Genomic DNA, 21,887 nt, shown 5'->3' with positions numbered 1-21,887 from the left:
TCAAGACCCAGGGCAACACACCAGCCGCGAGCCCGCGGGGGCTCAGGCCCATAGGCAAGGGCATGATGCTAATGTTGGGGGGAGTCCTAACGGGGGAGAGGGGACTCTGCGCCTCCGGGAACTAGAATTGCAACGGGAGATTGAAATACTTCGCTTAAGGAGCGAGGAATGCAAGCTAGAACATCAGAAACTAGAGCGACTCAATCGTGCCCGCCCGGATGGCCAGGTCTACCTCGAAGGGGGGCCCGCAGTGGTGCCCGCCTCCCAGCAGCAGCATCGGCAAGGTGGTGTGTCAAGCCCAAGTTCCAGAGATGCGTCAGCATTTGATGTGAGCAGACAGATAGCCCTGGTGGCGGCGTTTAAGGAAGGTGAGTTGGACAATTATTTTGGTGCTTTTGAGAGAATTGCTAAAGCAGTTAATTGGCCAAAAGAGTTCTGGAGTCTATTACTCCAATGTAAATTGACAGGGAGAGCCCAGGATATTTGTGGTGCGCTATCAGTTGATGAGAGCTTGGATTATGATGTGGTGAAAGCTGCTATTCTCAGGGGATTTGAAAAAGTGCCGGAGCATTATCGGCAGCATTTTAGATTCGCTGAGAAGTCTGCTACTCAAACTTATGTGGAGTTCGGCCGTGAGAAGTCCACGCTATTTTACCGGTGGTGTAAAGCGAGCAATGTACAAACTTTCGAGCAGCTCAGTGAGCTCATTTTGTTGGAAGAGTTCAAATCATGTATACCAGAACGTATTGTTGTGTATCTCGAAGAACAAAAAGTTGAATCAGTGGCTAAAGCATCGGTTAGGGCTGATGAGTTTGAGCTAACACACCGAGCGGGCGGTAAGTCTGGGCACCGTGAGTCGGGTGGTCTTTTTGACAGAAAGAAAATGCACGGGGACAAGGGTTCAAAGGCGAACAGTCCACCGAGGGGCGCTGGTGGAGCGTCAGATAAACGTGCATGTTTCTACTGCCATGAAGTAGGCCATTTGATTTCACGGTGTCCAAAGGCGCCGCCCCGTGAACAAAAGGAAGGTGTTGTGAATTCAAAGAAATCAAAAGGTGTAGCTTTTGTACGTTCTGTGCCTCGGTCTGCTCCCCAGACAGTAGTGACTGTCAGGGAGGAGACAGAAGCGTGTTTTGGGCCTTTCATGTTGGAAGGATCAGTGTGTCTGTCAGACGGGGAAGAGGGACGGGTGCCTGTCACAATTTTACGCGACACAGGTGCCTCTCAATCCCTTGTTTTACAGAGCACACTGCCTTTCTCGGAGAAATCGTTTTGTGGAGCTGATGTATTGGTGTTGGGAGTTGAGATGCAATCCTCCCGAACACCACTGCATAAGATTAATTTACGTTCTCCCTTGGTATCTGGCTTTGTGCAAATCGGCCTACGGAAAAGTTTACCGATCGAGGGCGTGATGTTAATTCTGGGGAATGATATCGCCGGGGAGAAAGTGTTTCCTTCACTCGAGGTTGTTGAAAATACTGTAGCTGCCTGTGTGCGTGCAGAACCAGCCACTGTTTTTCCTGCTTGCGTGGTGACGCGGGCACAAGCGAGAGAATTTGGTGACGTAGTTACGTTGAGTGACACGTTTTTGTGTGCCGAGATGCCGCCGGCGGGTGGTGCTTCACGCAGACAGCACAAGAAGGCTAGACAAAGTTTTCTGCCGGTAAAGGCTGACTTTGATTTCAACGTCGACCCCTCGCTTGCTATGTGTTGGGAAGCGGCTGAAAACAAAAATGCTGCTGCGCCCAGCGCATACGGGCTAGAGGACGGTCTTCTGGTGCGTAAATGGTTCCCTGTCGCTGTTGGGGATCTAGGGTGGAATGTCGTAAGCCAAATCGTTGTGCCAAAGGGTTTTCATTCCCAGATCCTCAGTTTGGCTCATGACAACATCGCTGGTCATTTGGGAATTCGGAAAACGTATGAGCGTATCCTTCAGTACTTCTATTGGCCTGGGTTGAAATAATTTGTGGTGGAGTTCTGCCGTACCTGTCATGTGTGTCAGATGGCTGGCAAGCCAAACCAAATGATTCCGCCTGCGCCATTGAAACCAATACCTGCTGTGGGAGAGCCATTTGAGTATATAATGATCGATTGTGTTGGACCGTTGCCGAAAACAAAATCTGGTAACGAGTACATTCTGACTGTCATGTGCGTAGCGACACGCTACGTGGAGGCATTTCCTCTGCGCACATTGAAAGTGAAATCTGTTATTAAAGCGCTTACTAACTTTTTTTCTACTTTCGGGTTTTGTCGGTATCTCCAGAGCGATCGTGGCTCTAATTTCATGTCGAAAATTTTTGCTCAAGTTGTCTCTGTGCTGGGCGTTGAGCACAGACAGTCGAGCGCGTACCACCCTGAATCTCAAGGCGCGCTCGAGCGTTTTCATCAGACTCTTTAAGGCAATGATGAAGAAGTACTGTCACGAAACAGCACGGTCGTGGGACGAGGGCTTGCCATTTCTCATGCTGGTGTAGCAGGATGGGCGTTGCTCCCGCTCTGCCCATAGCCCATCCTCCTCTCACTAATCAGTGGGCTGATTGCCTGCACAATTTAAGCAGCTCACTGTCTGCCTGTGTTAGGTGTCGCCTCAGTTTGGTGTGTGTCTCCAGAGACCTGGGTCTCACAAACAGAGCTGGCCTGTTGGGCTTCAGCTATGCCACACTTGTCCACGGTGTGTGCGTCATGTTCTGTCCTATACCGACCAGGTTCCTTGGACAATGCTGGCCCGTTTGGGTTTCAGCTTTGTGTGTCCACTACAGGGCAGGAATTTCACGGCGGCCACGGTGGCCATGGCCGTCGTTGCCCCTCTCTTTGGCCTTGTGCCCCTCGAAAAAGTATATGCCCAGGCGGCCACAGTGGCCGCGGTGCCCATGTGCCCCGACCGGCGCCCACAGCAGTTCATTTTACCGTTTTTCCTCTGCGCAATTTTCCAGTCATTACGGTAACCTTCCCCAAACGTCTCGCGCAGACTTGTATGGTCTGTAGGCTATTGTAGTTGTGTTGCCATTTGCCAAGTGGTTTGATTCTTTTGCGTTACTTTGCCTCCTCCTCCTCCGCTCCATGCACGCATACACGCACTGACAGCTCTCACTCACACTGACACTCAGCGCTTCAGGATTATTATCACACAGAGCCCGTGTGTTAAGACCAACGTGACTCGTCTTCATGGACATATAAACTCACAAAACAACACCACGCAACAGCATAGACTGCAGGACTCCTCCACCATTTACCACGCTATCGTCTGCTACGTTAGTTGACAGAGTAAATTGTTTAAACAGCCAACGCTGGCCACTACACGGCTAATATCGCTAGCCAAGCGCTAGTAGCCAAGCACCAGAGCGCGCTCACTGTACACCACGCGTCGCTCGCTTAATAATCATTCATTTCTGTATCAATGCGGACATAACGTGGTAAATGTTCATAAGCACACAATTGTACAAAATGCTTTTTACACTTGACTTATCTCCAGAGTCCTCAGTCCTGCAGCCCCACAATGCCATATGCCAGTCTAGCCTTAAAATCTACATTTATATGTTATTCAATATATTACTTTAGCACAAAATATAGGCTTTTCTAAACCAAGCCCTCATTCAAAAGTTATGTAAGTAATTAAGTAAATGTTATTTATAAAGCACCTTTTGAAACAAAGTTAGAAGGTGCTGAACAATTTGCACAGTATAAACAATAGAAGAAAATTAAAAACAAGGAACATATCACACAGTTGTGACTATAGCAGAAGAAAAACAAACAAGGCAGAACAGAAACATAGGGCTATAAAAATGAATGTAGCCTATTTAAGAAGAACTATTCTGAACCAATGTTCGCCTTTAAATTAAAAAAAATGTAATCATCCTTAACCTTTAAGCTAAAATAATGATGACCGGGGACTTAAAATCATTGTTTTAATTGATGGCCTTCATGCCCTGGCACTTGGCCTTGTGCCCTCAAAAAGTTGACCACACTAAAGGCCAAGTGGCCTTGCCCCTAAAAGGATGAAATTCCATGCCTGGTCCACTATGCTTCAGCATAGGTATGTGTCCCTTTGTTTAGCGAGTGGCTCCAGTGAATATCATGCTATGGTCACAACTTATGGATGTTTCCTCTTATTTAGTCCCTGTGTGCAACTGTACGTCTCTCCACGAGAGTACTTCTCTACCCCCCTGAGAGTCGTGACTGGACCGCTCAAAGTGTGTCCATGGGCACTAACCGTGCATTTTGCACTGGAATGAGTGGTAGGTTACTGTCTGTTTTCTGGTTATTGTACCTGGTTAATTATTATTAAATGGTAGGCTAACACAGCTCCTTGTATTCCAGACTAGGAAGAGGAACCATGTTGCTGTCTTGCCTTTGCTTGGATATGACCTTACTACTGACCAACAGCCTCTACTTTGGGTTTTTCAGACTAATATTATCAAACCAAACTTATGTTGCCTTGTTGCGTGAAACCCCCGGTCACATATAGCCTGATCCAAAGAACTGTATTTTACTGTATTATATCTGGACTTCACTAATTCAGTGTATTCTCCTTGTCTAGTTTGGTGCTGAGGCCCCAGCTCTATGAGCCATTATTATAATAAATACTCGTATTTTGATCATGGTGTCTGCTCCCCCTTCCTATGTTACTCACTCATTTACCCCTAGACTTATGATTTGTAACAGGGGTGCAAAATTCCATTAACTAACTATTAACTACAGCTAGTTCATGATGAAAATGTTGTCACTTTACTTTGGGGTACAAATAACCATTAACTAACTATTAACTACAGCTAGTTCATGATGATGATAATGTCCATAAATGACCCATAAACTACCAGGGAGACCTCTGAAGAGACCCCTACCCACTCATCCTGGGTATTTTGGAGAGTCCAAAATGATCCATAAAGCACCAGGGAGAGCTCCGGAGAGACCCCTACCCACATTTGAGCACTCATAGTGGGCATAGAATTGAGAAAAATTACCTCCAGAGAGACAGAGTCTGCTCACTAACCCTACCCACCTATGAGCACTCATCCTGGGTATAGATTTGGGCAAAATGGGGGGGTCCAAAAATGATCCATAAAACACCAGGTGGTTTAGGTGGGTAGGGGTACCCACCTTTGAGCACTCATCCTGGGTATAGATTTGGGCAAAATGGGGGAGTCCAAAAATGATCCATAAAGCACCAGGGAGAGCTCCGGACAGACCCCTACACACCTTTGAGCGCTCATCGTGGGCATAGAATTGAGAAAAAATACCTCCAGAGAGACCGAGTCTGCTCACTAACCCTACCCGTCTATGAGCACTCATCCTGGGTATAGATTTGGGCAAAATGGGGGAGTCCAAAAATGATCCATAAAGCACCAGGGAGAGCTCCGGACAGACCCCTACCAACATTTGAGCACTCATCGTGGGCAAAGAATTGAGTAAAATGACCCATGGGTACAACCAGGAAGGACCTCCAGAGAGACCGAGAGACCTACCCGCCTATGAGCACTCATCCTGGGCATAGATTTGGGCGGAAAAAAACAGATCTACAAATCGTGGTTAACTAATGATGATTCATGATGAATCATCATCATCATGAATCATGATGAATTGTGATGAAATAATGCTTAACTAATGTATTAGTTCATCATTAGTTAATCGTTAGTTCATGAAACTTTTCTGCAAGTTTTACCGATTGATGCAATGGGTGGAAAATAGGGTCTAACAGACTCCAACACAAAGTCACCACCATACTTTTCGGTTTTAATAATTTCTCTGAAAGACCCACTGAATAAGAAATACCACAAAAAGAGCAGGTCATTTAAACAGTATACAAGTTTACTTGTAATTCAAAATGGAAAAAAATATCAATTTTTAATCCGTAAAAGATCATACAACACTTTTCCGTGGATGTGCTAAACTCTTGTCATAATGTAAACACTAGTGTTTCTCTCCAGTGTGAATTATCCGGTGGCTTTTAAGGCTGGACAATTGAGAGAAGTGTCGTCCACAATGATCACATCCATAGGGTTTTTCTCCAGTGTGAATTCTCTGGTGTGTTTTAAGGCTGGACATTCGAGAGAAGTGTTGTCCACATTGATCACATCCATAGGGTTTCTCTCCAGTGTGAATTATACGGTGGCTTTTAAGGCTGGACAATTGAGAGAAGTGTCCTCCAGACTGATCACATCCATAGGGCTTCTCTCCAGTGTGGATTCTATGGTGTCTTTTAAGCTGGGACATTGCAGAGAAGTGTTGTCCACATTGATCACATTCATAGGGTTTTTCCCCAGTATGAATTCTCTGGTGGCTTTTAAGGCCAGCAATTCGAGAGAAGTGTTGTCCACATTGATCACATCCATAGGGTTTTTCTCCAGTGTGAATTCTCTGGTGTGTTTTAAGGCTGTACTTTTGAGAGAAGTGTTGTCCACACTGATCACACCCATAGGGTTTCTCCTCAGTATGAATTATCTGGTGGCTTTTAAGGCCGGACATTAGAGAGAAGTGTTGTCCACACTGATCACATCCATAGGGGTTTTCTCTAGTGTGAACTCTCTGATGTACTTTAAGTGTGGAGATGTAAGGAAAGTGTTTTCCACACTGATCACAGCAATGGTGTTTTTCCTTTGTCAAGCTTCTTTGTTCATTCACCTCTGGTAGGTCAGGGCAGTCAGACCGATGATGCGACACTGGATTGGAAACAAATACAAAATAAAGATTGTTGATAGGTGATTTAGAAGTAATTGTTGTGCAACAAATCCCTGTCATGTAGCTAACTATCAATGGCCTTAAAAACCTTAGCATGACTAAAATAAATAAAGTAATACACATATTTGGTTGTTGCTGTGATGCAAAACACAAATGATCTACATCAAAGCTACTGATAATAAGTTAATAACAAAATTACTATTGAGAATATTGATGGAATAAAAACAGAACAGTGGGAGTGAAATGGGAGGTTAAGTAACATACCAAGGTCTTTGGGTTCCTCCTGTTCAGCAGAAATGTCCCTGGTGGGTTCAAAAGAGTTCATCTTCACCTGAAGTCTGCAGTCCACAGTCAGATGTGATCAGAAATTATCCTGGAGGAGTTGTGGAGAAATGACGGACCAAGTCTTCTTATCTTATACCAGAGAGCCACTAACTGCTTTGAATGCTAGACTAAAAGAACAATAGAACCATCTCTCCACCAATCACAGTCTAACATACTGTCCTCCACCCTCCCCCAGATATGCTCAATGATTCCAAAGGGTACCAGGTCATCTCGCCCCTTTGCCAACTCGCCCCCGCGAAAAGTGAAGACGGCTCGCCACAGAATTTCGAAAAGTGAAGACGGCTCGCCCCGAACCGTGGAGAGCCCGCCCCCAAAGCGTGGACAGCTCGCCCCACAGCGTGGATATCTCGCCCCAACACACGGATATCTCGCCTGTGTTTATTTCACAGCGTGGATATCTCGCCCCAACGCACGGATATCTTGCCCCGTGTTTATTTCATGTTTATTTTACCTTATTTCTCATATTAGAACATTGTTTGTCAAAGGAGAACATTTAGAACCAGTTAGAACCAGTTTGTTGGTCAAATGAAATTATGCATGGTTAATGAATGGCTTACTCCCCTCCATTGTTCTGGCAATTCCATGCCAGACACCTTTGATGATGGGCCATTCTGTAGAACAGAATCCCATTAATTAAGTCAATTAATCAATGATGGCCTGGAATGTAGCCTACAGAATGCAAATGCTCCAACCTCAATACAGGTCCATATAGTCCTATAGATTATAGGAATTTAAAACCTTAGAAGTTAGACTTATTACCCCCTTTTAGACTTATAGCATAATGTACAGATAATAGCCTACTACTATACATACTATACTATACATACTATACTATATTATATATTATACATGTGTACTATACAGTGCTATGACTACATAGCTACATAGTCATAGCAGAGGCAGTAGTGAGAGAGCACATGCCTGAACAGCCTCCCTGCGTTGTCAGCCTGTGCAATCTGACCAGAGCTGCCAATAGACAGACACAGGCAGAAACTGAGGCCTGCAGAGCCAGAGGAGTACAACTTTGTGTTGGAAGCTGATCATATACCAGAGGGATTCCTGCAGCAGGATATCACCATGGCAGCTGTGGAAGGTGGTGCGACAGGTGCTCGACATCTGGTATTGGCCACAGAGAAACAACTGGAACTGCTTCGGTCTGTAAAACAAGTCTTCATGGATGGCACCTTTAAAGTTGTTCGTAAACCGTTCAAACAGCTTTTCAGCTTGCATGGCTTTCTCGCAGACGAAGATGGCAACAATGTCAAGCAAGTGCCGCTGGTATTCGTACTGATGAACCGGAGGGGAAAGCGTGACTACGTCAAGGTGTTCAAAGCCATAAGGAACTGGGCTCCCAACTTGTGCAACATTGATATGGTCACTGATTTTGAGGCAGCAATTTGGAAGGCTGCAAACAAGGTGTTTCCTGCTTCTAAGATCCAAGGCTGTAGCTTCCACTGGGGCCAGGCTGTGTGGAAACACGTTCAAGACCTTGGCTTGGCAGTGGACTATAAATCCAATCCAGTTGTCAAGAAATACATCAAGACATCAAGACGTTGTTTGCCCTCCAAATTGACCTCCAATTTGAGGACATTTAAACAGAAGACTAAACAATGGCTGCAGGAAAAGGTTCCCCTATAAAGGGTCATCTTAGAGGGATGGATAGGGCCGTACTTGTTGTGTTGTGTATGTAATGTATATGTACTGTAATGTATTTGTGATGTATTTTAAAGTATTGTTCCGTTCAGTGTGAGAGGACCCCAGTGGAAATAAGTCTTTGGACTTTTCTGTGTAATCCTTGAATCGCTGATTATAATGTTGTATTATGATTGCTTTTCTAAATAAATCAAATCAAAACCCTGCAGTATCTTCCCGCCGATGAGATTGAAGGACAATTCACTCGCCACGCAGCAGGTGCCTCAGAGCAGCTGAAACCCCTTGTTGACTACATGGCTCGCACCTGGATTCAAGGACTTTGGCAGACAACGGACTGGTGCATGTACAAACGTGCATTCAGGACCAACAATGATGTGGAAGGTTGGCATAACCGCCTGAATCGCAAAGCACAGCACGCAAACCTTCCAAGTTATACACTGATGTCTTTGCTGCACAAGGAAGCTCTCTTGATCGACTATCAACTGCATATGATCTCAGAGAACCAGTTACGCCGTTTCCAGCAAAGGAACACTAGGCAGACAGAGTCCAACCTTGCCCAGTTACGGAAGGATTTGAAAGGGGCAACTTAACCGTTCCACAGTTGCTGAGGAGGGCAACTAAAGTGCATGTCCCAGTGGCCACTGTCACTGTCCCAGTGACCACTACGTGACACTGAAGACCATTTCCGTTACCTTTTTGCTGGACTTTGAAACTAACCCTATGGGACACTAGTTTTTGCTGCTAGTATTGAAGTAGCGTTGTGTATATATATTTGTGTTCAACCTTTTTTTCTTCTAGTATTGAAGAAGCGTTGTATATATATGTTTGTTCAACTATTGTTTTAAGTGGCATCTGTATTATATTAACTTTACCATTATTTCTCTCAAATAAATGGTTACATTCCTACAGTTGATCTGTTGTTGTTGTTGTAGTAACGACCCAGCACACTCAAAAGAGGCTGATGACCCCCCTTCACTCTCACTATAACTAGACACATACCTTCTCTCTCTCTCTCTCTCTCTCTCTCTCTCTCTCTCTCTCATATAGTACAGGTAAAAATCTCTCTCTCTGTTTAAAAGTAGGCTACTATTGTGAATCAGTGGACCATGACAGCTTAAACACAACTCTTCTTTACTTTCAAAACTCGACTTCTCCGGACTTTTGGGGCCGACTTCTCCGCGCTTTGGGGCGACCGCTCTTCCCGTTGGGGCGAGCCGTCTTGTATTCGTTGTGTCCCACCGGTCGCTGTGAACGACTGGGAGGAATGGGTGGACCCCCGAAGGAGAGGAGGTTGGGTGAATGTGCCGTAAACAAACCACAGCAAAGCAGCAGTGGTGATGCTGGCCCTGCAAAGCACAAGCGGCCGTGTTAAACTAATACTTAAATACTAAATCCACTGAGGCAAGAACAGAGAGAGTTCAGAGAGGACAAAGAGACCTAGCCTACCGCTTTAATGAGGGCGACACCCCACCGCGGCGGACCAGACAAGAGGACAACTGTAACAACACAAGAGCCCGTGTTTATTCCTGTGGCATCAAAGACACCCAAACTAACTAACATGTATTGCGGATAAGGAAGCCGTCAACACTTGGATGGTGAAGTCACCGCACGCAGGACTCCAGAAGGAACAAATGGAGTGTAGCGTAGCCCCAAGGCTAAAGAGACAAGTAGTCACAGTCAAGTTTGAGACCAATGGATAAATGCAGATGATTATGTCAAACAGCCAAAGAGATTAACATACCTGCACCAAATATAAACAGCACACATGCCGTAGTCTGTGTGGACACACCGGCTGACAGAGCCTGGTGTGGCAGCCACCACGAACAGCAGAGAGAGAGACAACCAGCTGACAGGAGACCAGCAGCCTTTATACTCTACTAATCAACCCACTAATCAGTGGGTGGAGGATGGCTGTGACACTGATCCACCCACCAACAAGTTTGGGAGATGGGCCGTGTCATTGCACGTCCATCCTGCCACAGAAGCACAAGTCAGTTGTACAAAAACTGCTACGTGCTACTGGGGATAAAACCAGAAAAAAGCACTAAAGACTTGTTTACATCAGGGTCATTTTCAATTCACCGGAACATTTAAAGACGTACAAATATACACTTCTATGAAAAACAGGAAATCATAGCCTGCCCTACAGTTTATACAGATATACAGATAATGATAGTAATAATAATAATATCACTTCTTTTTTTGTTTTGTTGTGATAATCCTCCCTACTAAAGAGTGTGCTGACCATAAGGAGTTCCTCCCTGTCCCCAGTTAACCAGTTAAAAATAAAAAAAACATAGGTTTCGTTTTTAGCTATTTGGCCCAGCCTTCATCCAATCAGGATAGAGAGGGGCCTTCCGTCAATCATGATCGAGCGGGCACGGGCCTTGGTGTGCGTGCTGTTGGCCTGTCGCGTGTACCCCCACTGTAGTGCGTGCATGTGCACATCTTGTTACCGGGGCAGACCGGGGGGTTTTCCAAATCGCCCGCGTCCAAAAAGGTTGAGAAATGACACTTATGTGTTTCCCCGATTTTCTCCATTTACTTTCAATGTGTGTGTGTGCGTGCACATGTGTGCATGTGCATGCATGTGCGTTCATGTGCGCGCGTGTGTGAGAGGTGGTGAAGTTTACCTTGAATCATTAACAATGTATCATTTTCACCTGTGGTAGTATAAGCAAATGCAACCAGTATTGAAAGTTAAAAGCACACTGGCACTGACAACGTATGTCCGAACAAATTGCTCTATTGCAAAAAGTAAAAGTCGAATGTTCCACAGTTCCACTGTGAGTGAACCAAGACATTGAGGTACGCCGTGTGCGATCGTGGTATTGGTACGATAAAAATGTGGTTATAAGAGAGTTAAGAATTGTGTTTGTGATGAAAAAATTGCTGACAAATTCAGGCCAGTTAACATGGAGTTTTATGGCACATTAATGGTACACATATCGCTTTAAGGGCTGTAGTTCACGTGCTGTATGTGTCTGTGCTTTAGTAGTGACATTGGGTGAAAGAAGACATGTGTGGCTACAAAATTACCGAAAACCATGTTTGTAAAGTGAATATTTTGGCAGTGAGGACGATTTGTTCGGACAATTCCAGTATAGTCTTCACAGTGGCTCCACACTCTGTCCTGGCCTCTCTCTGGGCGTGTGACACTGTGAACCGAGATTATTGCTCAGACCACACACACTTTGAACTGCGATAGCAGACAAACCGTGCAACGTATTCGAATTCCGTTTGAAAAAGTCAATGGCGGATTTCAACCTGTGTTTCTGCCATTGCATGGCAGGCACCCATAATTAAATATGGGCAGCGGTGAGGTGGGTTTGGGGGGTGAGGCCAAATAGTAGCCTTGTTTTAAGGGCCTTTGAGGTGCTTTACCAAGAGGTGCATGCATAGTCAAGAAACCTATACAAGGGCTCCTGTTAGGGTCTTCGGCTCAGCCGTGGAAAGGGTAACAAGTACAACATTCTTGTGAATACTGCCGACAGACAACCTGGCCCCGAGCAGCAACACCACTGCCATCACAAAAAAGGCCCAGCAGCTTATCTACCCTTTCCGTCAGCTGAAGAGAGTTGACCTGCCTATTCCAGCCCTGACCATGTTCTACAGAGGAACCATTGAGAGCATTACTGTTTCACCTCCTGGTACGGTAACAGCACAGCTGAGGAGAGAAAACAACTGAACAGGACAGTGAGAACAGACCATTGGTACCTCGCTGCCATCCCTGGCAGACATACATTATAACAACGATGCATGAGGAGAGCGACTAACATCATTAAGTTCACCACCCACCCCTCTCACAGCCTGATCTCCCTTATGCCGTCTGGGAAACGATATAGGAGCATCAATGGTGCCAGGACGCAGTGACGACGACTACGTGGGGGCTGCGGGGCTCGAGCCCCCTTGATGATTTTAGGGGATGTCTAGTTTTCTAGGATTTCGTGGCGTGCCCCCACGACGATTATAAGAACATTTCGTCCCTGCCAGGACGGAAATAATGCAGAACAGTTTCTTTCCCCAGGCAATCAGATTGTTGAACTCCAATCTCCCTAGTAGATCCAATCAAAGGTTATGGGGAATATTTATTTTTAGCCAATAGAAAAAAAAATACCACAAAATATCTGTATCATATATCATTTCTGATTGGGTGGGCAGTATTTTTAGAGCACTTTTAGACCCACCTGAACACTGTTTGCCAACAGTGCTGTTAACTGACAGGGTGCTGATGGAAATTGGGTTAGTGTTGGTCATAGAAGGAGAAGATAGGCCACCCTAGTTGGGCAGCAGTGTTGATTTCGTCGACTAAAACTAAGACGAAAAATGTTCGTCGACTACCTTTTTTCACTGAGGAAAACTACATGGAAACTAAGCCATGATGACTAAAACTACGACTAAATATACTGACAATTTCGTCAACAAATAAAAACTAGACTAAAATGTTAGGAGGGACTAGTGGACAAGATATCTACTATAAGTCATTTTACATTAGTTGCATGCTGAAAATAGCCGATGTACAAGCTCGCGAGGTGTTGTGGGCTTGTAGATCAGCTATTTTCAGCAAGTGTAAAATCAGTCATTATCAAGGCCCGCCAAAACACATTTTGTTCGACTAAATCAACTGTAGATTTAGTCGACTAAAATTAGACTAACACTAAAACATTCCAGGTGACTAAAATGTTTCAAGAGACTATGACTAAAACTAAAATAGAAATTTGCTGCCAAAAACAACACTGTTTGGCAGGCTAGAACCAGCCCTGCAGAAGCGCCCCCTCAAAGATAAAAATCACACTTGTGTGAAGTGAAGTCATCATCATACATCAAAATAAAAATAAATCTTTTGAAAATAGCCAATCTACAAGCTCACAATGCGTCACATCGCAATCTACAAGCTGCCATTTTCAAAATGTCCGAAATGTATATAGGGTCGAAGTATTTAATGTATGCTTTCTAATCAAAATTAGAATCTTATAGTATAACTAAAGTTTTCAAATGCATGTGGTGGAGTAAAAGTCCTACAAATTCTGGCTCTAAGATGTAGTGGAGTAGCCTATAAGTAAAGTATTGGAAATGGGAAATACTCAAGTAAAGTACAAATGCCTCAAAATTGTTCCTAAGTACAGTACTTACTGTAAGTAAATGTACTTAGTTACTTTCCACAACTGAGTAATTGACAGCTCATTCCATCAGTGTGAAAGCCTTACTTTGCCTCCTGACAGAACCAATACATACAAATGCATTATAACAATCATAATGGTTTATATAAAGCCTTTTATAATTTATACGCATCCTTTAGGACGTATCTTCAGTGATGTATCCCAAGGTCATCGGGGTTTCGGGTTTCGCGAACATCATACCCCTCACTCAGGTGACCAAGCCGGGGTGATCAAGTCCCGACTCCGACTTACGTCCCAATAGCTAACCTCCATCAGTCCCATTAGGAAAAGACCTGCAGGGCCACACAATCTGCCGACTCCGATCAAGTATTTACAGGTCAAACAGACTTTATTTTATTTTAAAAACGAATCTTGTAACATAATAATTCTTATAGATAATTATACAATAAAGTACATTCATTCATACATTCATTAATCATAAAAGGGGCCGATATAATTTGTCATCTCAGATGCTGCTTTGAAAAAAATGATTTGTTTCTGTTTAACTAACAGCTTCTCTCGCTCAATCTATGTGCATTCAGACTAAAACGTTTGTCACAAACTGCAGCTACTGCAGCTAAAAGTTTCCCCCCGCTGTATGAGTCCTCATGTGTCTTCTTAGATCACCGCTGAAACGAAAGCCTTTGTTACAAACTGTACAAGTGAATGGCTTTTCCCCTGTATGAGTCCTCATGTGTCTTCTTAGATCACTGCTGAAACGAAAGCCTTTGTTACAAACTGTGCAAGGGAATGGCTTTTCCCCTGTATGAATCTTCATGTGTCCTCTTAGATTACATCTGAAACGAAAGCCTTTGTTACAAACTGTACAAGTGAATGGCTTTTCCCCTGTATGGGTCATCATGTGTCCTTTTAGATTATAGTTTGAACAAAAGCCTTTGCTACAAACTGTACAAGTGAATGGCTTTTCCCCTGTATGAGTTCTCATGTGACATTTTAGATTAGTGCTGTCACAAAAGCCTTTGCTACAAACTCTGCAAGTGAATGGATATTCTCCTGTATGCGTTCTCATGTGTCTTTTTAGACCAATGTTGTCATGAAAGCCTTTGTTACAAACTGTACAAGTGAACGGCTTTTCCCCTGTATGAGTCATCATGTGTCTTTTCAGAGAACTCAAACGACTAAAGCCTTGGGCACAAGTTTCACAAGTGAATGGCTTTTCCCCTTTATGAGTTTGCATGTGTCTTTTTAGATCACCCTTTTGATTAAACAGTTTGTCACAGACTGTACAACTAAAACCTTTCTTCCCTGTGTGACTCTGCATGGAATGAGTTTCTTTCGATGGTTTCAGGTCCCGAGACATCTTGTTGCTCAAATACAATCTCTGTCCTTCCACATGTTGTGTCTTGCGTGACTTCAGTGTGTTTAAAGGTGACTGATCTACACTGGGCTGCCACTCATCACTGTCTTCAGTGATGTCAGATTCAGAACAGTGTGAAGAGAGGAGCTGGTCATCACCAGCTGGTTGTGATGTTCCACAGTCCTCTACATCAGCTTGTGTTTTTATGTGTTGAGTTGAGGTGCTGGCTACAGGCTCTGTGTCGCTGTTCTCAACATCATCATCTTCACTTTTCACTGCTAGTAATGTCAGCATTGGCCTATCAACCTTTTCTGGTCTTTGAAGTAGCTCCTCCTGCTCCTCTTTAATGTGTGGAGGCTCTGGTTCCTCCTGGACCAGACTGGAGCTCCTCTCCTCTTCAGAGGAAACCTCCTCTTTACACACAGGGACGTGCAGGACTTCTAGAGAAAACACAGGGAGGTGTAGGGAGTCTAAGGAAAAGACAATGAAAGCAACCATGAAATATTAAAATTGTATTTATTTATTTATTTCCTGTTTCATATGTGTGAAAGTTGATGTGACTATGTAAGCAAGAACACCACAATGTAATAGAGCGTCGCAGTCCCGCCCCCTTTCATGACGACGCCAGGCCCAGGAAATGATTCCCAATGCATTTTTCACATAGACAAAAAGTATTTATATAAAGACGGTTACGCCGCAGACAAATCCAACTCGAGTCGTGACAAATCATGACAATAAACACAATATTTTGGACCAAACCAATAATTACAAAGAAGAAAAACAACAAAAAAGTGTTGTAACCTGCCGTTTTTTTCCTTCTTTTTAATTCTTTGTTCGGCCCAATTTGTTTTGCTTGTTGTCATGATTTGTCACAACTCGAGTTGGCTTTGTACGAGGCTTCAAAGGTCTTTAAATAAATACTTTTTGAAAAGTCTGAGGAAAATGAACGGGGAATCATTTCCTGGGCCCTGGTAGGGGGCGGGACTGCGACGCTCTATACACCAAATGCATAGAAATAGTCATCAAGGATCATAAGTAAGCTAAAACCATCTAACAGTAGAATATCTGTACAATGAAACTATAAGTCTACACTACAGAATGCTATGTCTACATGCCTATCTAAATCGCATAAGTTAACCTTTGCATACGCCTGCAAGGTCGTCGAGGCTAGGGCAAGTCCTGCGGGCTAAGGTGGAGTCTGTAGAGGTGAGTTTTCAGATGACTTCTCTAAACCATTATCTAAGATATTTGTTATCGGCTGTGACCATTCCAGTTTACCAATAGACTTTGTGGTGGAAATTGAACACTGTCTCAGGTTGGTACAGTAATCAAATGGTTGGATCTGTCTGTACACTACACAGTGACCTAGACTCTGTGGGGGCGGCGGGGCTCGAGCCCCAATGAGGAATTAGACCTGAATATGTACAGTATACCCGCCTAGTCGGTTCGACATAATTATGTATCATTGCAAAAAAAAAGAAAGACAAAAAAAATCATTATCACCATTTATTAAAGATACCTATATTCAGTGATTTCACTTAATTCAAATATCACTTTCTTTCTTTTATTTTAATAATCCTCCCTACTATAGAGTGTGCTGACCATATAAGGAGTTCCTCCCTGTCCCCAAGGACGCCTGGGGTCAAAAAACCTTAGGTTTCGTTTTTGGCTAGAGGGCCCAGCCTTCATCCAATCAGGATGAGAGGGGCCTCCCATGATCGAGTGGGGGCGGGCCTTGGTGTGCATGCTGTTGGCCTGTAGGGCTGGGCGATATGACAAAATCTCATATCACGATATAGAATTTGTTTTATCACGATAACGATATACTCACGATATAGCATATTTTTTACGATCCCGATTTTTTTTAATCTAAAAAATAGATTTTTGTTCAGGCCGAGTACTTTACTGTACTGTACTTGGGCTGTACCGTGCTGTACTGTACTGTACTGTACTGTACTTATGTTATTTCCGTGCTCGGATACAGGGACACAGGGACACACACATAACCGTCTATAGTGGTTGCACCACTCAAAAAACAGGAAAAGAACACTTATGCCAATATCAAACTTGATGATGATGATGTAAAATCACAATATCCAGTCTAATTATATGAATATAATACTGATGCCCTGCCCATGCACAGACAGGCCTAAAGCAAGTACAAAAATAATGCAAAATAAAAAAAATATATATATAATAATAATTATTATTATTATTATTATTATGACAATTAAAAAGCAAAAATAAAGAAAATACTTTCCCATTCAGACACAGAAGTACAGGCCTGTGTCTGCATTAAATTGTCTTATGGAAAAAAAAAATACCTCATGTCACTCACTGCCACACAGTTGTTTCAGTTCATTTTAAGCTCTGTATAGGGAATCAAAATGTTCTGTTGTAGTCACTGTAGTGTAGTTTTTTAAAGACGTTGGGAAGCTTAACGATGTTTAATTGACTACAGGCGATAGAGTGAGAGACAACGACCGCGTCGTCAACTCTCCAATGCCCAGCTGTGGGTATGGGAGTGGATGTTTTTATTTTCCTTTTTTTTGATGATCACAACTTAAGTTAGCGTCTTGTGTTGTTGTTGTTTTTGGAAGCTGTTGCTGAATTAAGGACTTTTCAAATGGAATAATTTATTTGGAACAATAAAACAAGACGGGTAAGAGGAAAGAAGTAGAAGAAGTTTGCACCCGACGGACAAGCTCAATTGTTCAACTGTGTAAAACATGCGTCTGATGCGTGGCTCACGCAGTTTATCAATTTGACCCAACATGAAACATGCATTTATAACAGTGAATGGCCGGTTACTTTAGTGTTACTCCGCTCTGAATCTCGTCAGCCATCATCTCCCTTCATGTTTGTTATGAAATAACAGCACAGCGTGGCTGGGCGCTGTGACGTAAAATACTGCCGTACCGCTTGTTTTGCGACACAACGATATAAACGATAGAGAACATTTTTCACGATAGACATTTTCTATCGTCTATACGATATATATCCTATATCGTCATATCGCCCAGCCCTATTGGCCTGTTGTGTGTCCCCCCACTGAAGAGTGTGTGCATGTGCACATCTTGTTAGCGGGGCGGACCGGGGGTTTTCCAAATCACCGAATGGTCCTTTAATGTTTTGCTGGTTTTGGAAGGGAAGATCATGGATATATATGTCTACACGTCCCATCACCCCCCAGGTCATCTTTGAGCAGGCCACCATTGGGCAGGCTAAAACCATTGTGTGTCACCCCTCCCATGTACTATACCCTTGAGTAGCTATAGGTTAATCATGGGTATTATCGTAACAAAACAAAAAAAGCCAAATTGTTATGCAGCGGAAAAAAGCATGACATTTGATACAGATGACCTTTGGATCATCCTAAGACATCTAAGAAGGGGTGCCCAAAAAAAACTGGAAGTGAGTCATGGACAAAATTCAAAATGGCCACCTAAACTGTTGACTCAAAAGAAGATAGCCTCTCGTCTGTAGTAGGCATGCCGCGGTTTACCGAATTTCGGTAATACCGCGACAGGAACAGCCACGGTGTTGATACCGTGAGATTTCCGAGTTTACGGTATTTTAATACAGCGTTGGTGGGCGGCGCATGCTGCGCATGCAGTGCAACTCCACTCCCAGACTAAGGCAAAACGTTTATTTTCACCACACAGCTGCAGTAGATTGAAAAGTTGCTTCCTACCTTTGAGTTAGTGTTGCTGAAAGACACCCAGATCCAATTGTATATTCCATATTTCCACATGTACTAAACTAAAAGTGTGAACTGTCAAGTGTCAACAACACAGAGGCACGCAGTTGCGAGCATGCGCAGATTGCATTACAGCGTGCAGGGTACAAAACGGCCATTAGGGGGAGCCATAGTACAGTGAAATACAGTGGTGAATAGCTATTGATTCAATGATTGAATACTTTATTGGCAGAAATGTAATCAGTATAGGGTACAGTCAATGTCCAAAGGGATCACTGAAAAAAGTCCTTGCTGTCTTGTTTCCATTCGGTCCTGGGTAATCAATTCATAATCATGACAAGTCACATGACAAATAACAAAATTCAAATGATCATAAAAATAAATAAATAAATAAGATATGTAGGCCTACAGGTTGGGGAACAAAGAAGGGCTTATAAGGAGGTGGGGGTAGTCACTAGACATAGGTGGGGGGGGCAATCTTTTTTTATTATTATTTTTTTAATATAAATACCGTGGAATACCGAGGTATAGGTTTTCAATACCGGCACCGTACCGTACTGTAAAATCTCATACCGTGGCATGCCTAGTCTGTAGCGAAGATAAAATAATGTTTTCACTACACATAAATACAAAGGCGGCTTGTGTCATTAGGAAGCCTACTTTCCTTAGTGGACGCACTCTGAGCCCCCCACCACACAGAGGGGCTACTACCGATATTGCCAAGAGAAAACCCCATAGACAAGATTACTAATACTATAAAAATGTTTTAGCTAAACTAGCTAGCTAAACTACTTGTTTAAAAGCTCATGTGTTTACCAACCTGCTCTGTGTAGTCTGATGTGTGGCTGTAGCATCTCGTCCAGCAGTTTGTTCTGTTTCTCCAGCAGAGTTTCCAGTGTCTCTATCTCTCTCTGGAAAAGGTTGTACATGAACTCTCCCACCGCGCTGAGGCGCTCCAACACAAACACTCTGACATTAGGCGTCACACGCTGTTCGTCCAAAACACACAATATCTCCTCTCCCACCGACGTCATGTGTTCATTTATCTTCAGCTGTACAGACTCCATTTGACTCCTTTTACCTCCTTTAGGACACATTTTCACCAAGCTTTCTGTTCCTACTGTAATATATTTATATGATAACACAAAGTCGACAAAGAGCAACGGACGCAGCATGCTCCCACCATTACGCTAAAAATTAACAACGCGCATTTACTTCCGGGTCAAAGTGTTACAAGCACAACGTGTTACAAGCAGGAGCAACAAAGGATCCAAGCACTGTTGTCTTTCGCTGCCTGGTGGAGGAGGTGTGTAACTGTCAATGAAGAAGGATGAGATAGATTTATCAAACGAAGTGTGAAGGGGTGATACTATGGGTGATACGGATTGACCTATAGCCTACTACGCCACCTGGGGAATTGCGCCCCAGGAGATATTTATTAACATATAACACTGAACACCCGGAGCACTTAATGACTCCCCAACACAGATTCGTTTTACATTGATGAAGGCAGGCAGAGATGTGTGTATCAAAATTACAAAAGGTTTTATTAAACTCAATAGCAGCAGCAATTATGTCATTAACCAACATCAATTCATTATTATGAAGTCAATATTAAGACATTTAAAATCAGCAGAATAAGAGTACATGCATCAACATAGCTGGGGGCGCACTTGTAAAGATTTTGCTTTTGGTGACTAGTTTTTAAATTTTGGTGTGGTGTTAGGTATGGGTATAATGATTTCAAAAAGCTGTGCAAACGTATTGGGAGCGCCCCCTAGTAGTCTGTTTACACAGACTCAAATATTAGACACTTAGGCCTATAGGTATGGTTGAAAACCAAAATAATTGATAGAGAATTTTCAATTTTGTTGAGTCAAAACTCAGAAATGGACCACAAAATCTGGTCAGCATGAAACTACATATCCCAGAATGCAGCAGCAAGATGGCTGCTCGTTACCTGATTAGGAGCACCTTAAAAGGAATGGAGCTTCAGTCATTCAAACAAACACCAGATGCAAACAGCAAAGGCAACTCTTGGGTTCTACCTCCAAAGACGCCAATGGTCGGTGATATTGTATTGTTTTATTTACATTATGTATGCACTGCAGTACTGTTTGATGTGGTTAAAATCTGGCTAATTGTGTTTAGTAGCTTCAACTGCTTCAGTCTGAAGTGGGGAAGGAACACATTAACTTGCTTGAGAGTTGGATTTAATTTATGTTAAAGTATCTCTTTACAAAATAAGACCAAGTTAGAAATGTTAATTATTTTAAGAATTTAAAAGACTACTAAAATGTGGACAATTCATGTTAAAGGTTTAAAATGCCTTGTTCAATTAGAGCTGATCTACAAGCTTAAAGTTCAGCTATTTTCTTTAACTACTTATTCAATTTAAAATGCTAGATGTTTACTTAACTTGAATCATTTATCCAAGCGTAAAGGGTAAAGTAATTTGAAATGTTTAATTTGTTTAAAATGTTGACTTTAATAACTTAATTTAAAAGACATAATTTAGGCATTCATTGTTTAAGAACACTAATTGTTTAAAAGACATTTGATTATTTAATGTTTAAAATCAAGAATGGTTAAAAAGAGAACCTGTTTTGAAAGGATTATCATTTGTCGTTTGGCAATGTTGTTAATCTTTGTTTCTTTGTCTTTGAAGGTTTTCAAGCTAACAAACGACCAGCCAATCACCAATGAAGCCAACACTGAGCTTAAAAGTTGGAAAATAAAAAATCATTGGATTGAGTTGGAAATTGGAGTTGCGTCTTTTTATATCCTTTGGAGTGGAACAGAGTTGAACTTTACAATTCTGTTACTTTTGGGTGTGCTAAATAACCTACTAAAATCTTAGGAAAAACGAACAACCAGAAAGGCATCGTTTTCAAGATGGCGTCCACGGTGGCTAAAATGAGCTAAAATGCCTATAAACTGGGAATTAACATGTAAAAAATCATAACAATTATGCAATTGGTAACAACTTTTTTTAATTTTGGCATGGTGTTAGGTATGGGCATGAGGTTTTTAAAAA

The 21,887-nt window shown here is 42.9% G+C and overlaps 1 protein-coding gene across 2 annotated transcripts; it reads right to left on the bottom strand.

The window, feature by feature from the left end:
• Positions 1–13,953: 13,953 nt before the first annotated feature.
• Positions 13,954–20,116, bottom strand: LOC306940017 (uncharacterized protein). 2 transcript variants are annotated; one of them, XM_079524908.1, is made up of 3 exons: positions 19,671–20,116; positions 15,457–15,620; positions 14,581–14,629 (listed from the first exon to the last, which is right to left on the bottom strand). In XM_079524908.1, exons 1-3 carry the CDS (start codon positions 20,023–20,025, stop codon positions 14,624–14,626), a joined length of 525 nt encoding a protein of 174 aa, XP_079381034.1. In that variant the 5' UTR covers positions 20,026–20,116; the 3' UTR covers positions 14,581–14,623. The 2 variants fall into 2 exon arrangements, with proteins under 2 accessions (XP_079381033.1, XP_079381034.1); XM_079524907.1 differs by having other exon boundaries at positions 13,954–15,620.
• Positions 20,117–21,887: the final 1,771 nt, after the last annotated feature.

The sequence above is a fragment of the Electrona antarctica genome (assembly GCF_951216825.1).
Source record: "Electrona antarctica genome assembly, chromosome: 2".
Taxonomy (NCBI): domain Eukaryota; kingdom Metazoa; phylum Chordata; class Actinopteri; order Myctophiformes; family Myctophidae; genus Electrona; species Electrona antarctica.
The sequence above is the reverse complement of the archived record's forward strand: the minus strand, read 5'-3'. Positions and strand labels throughout refer to the sequence as shown.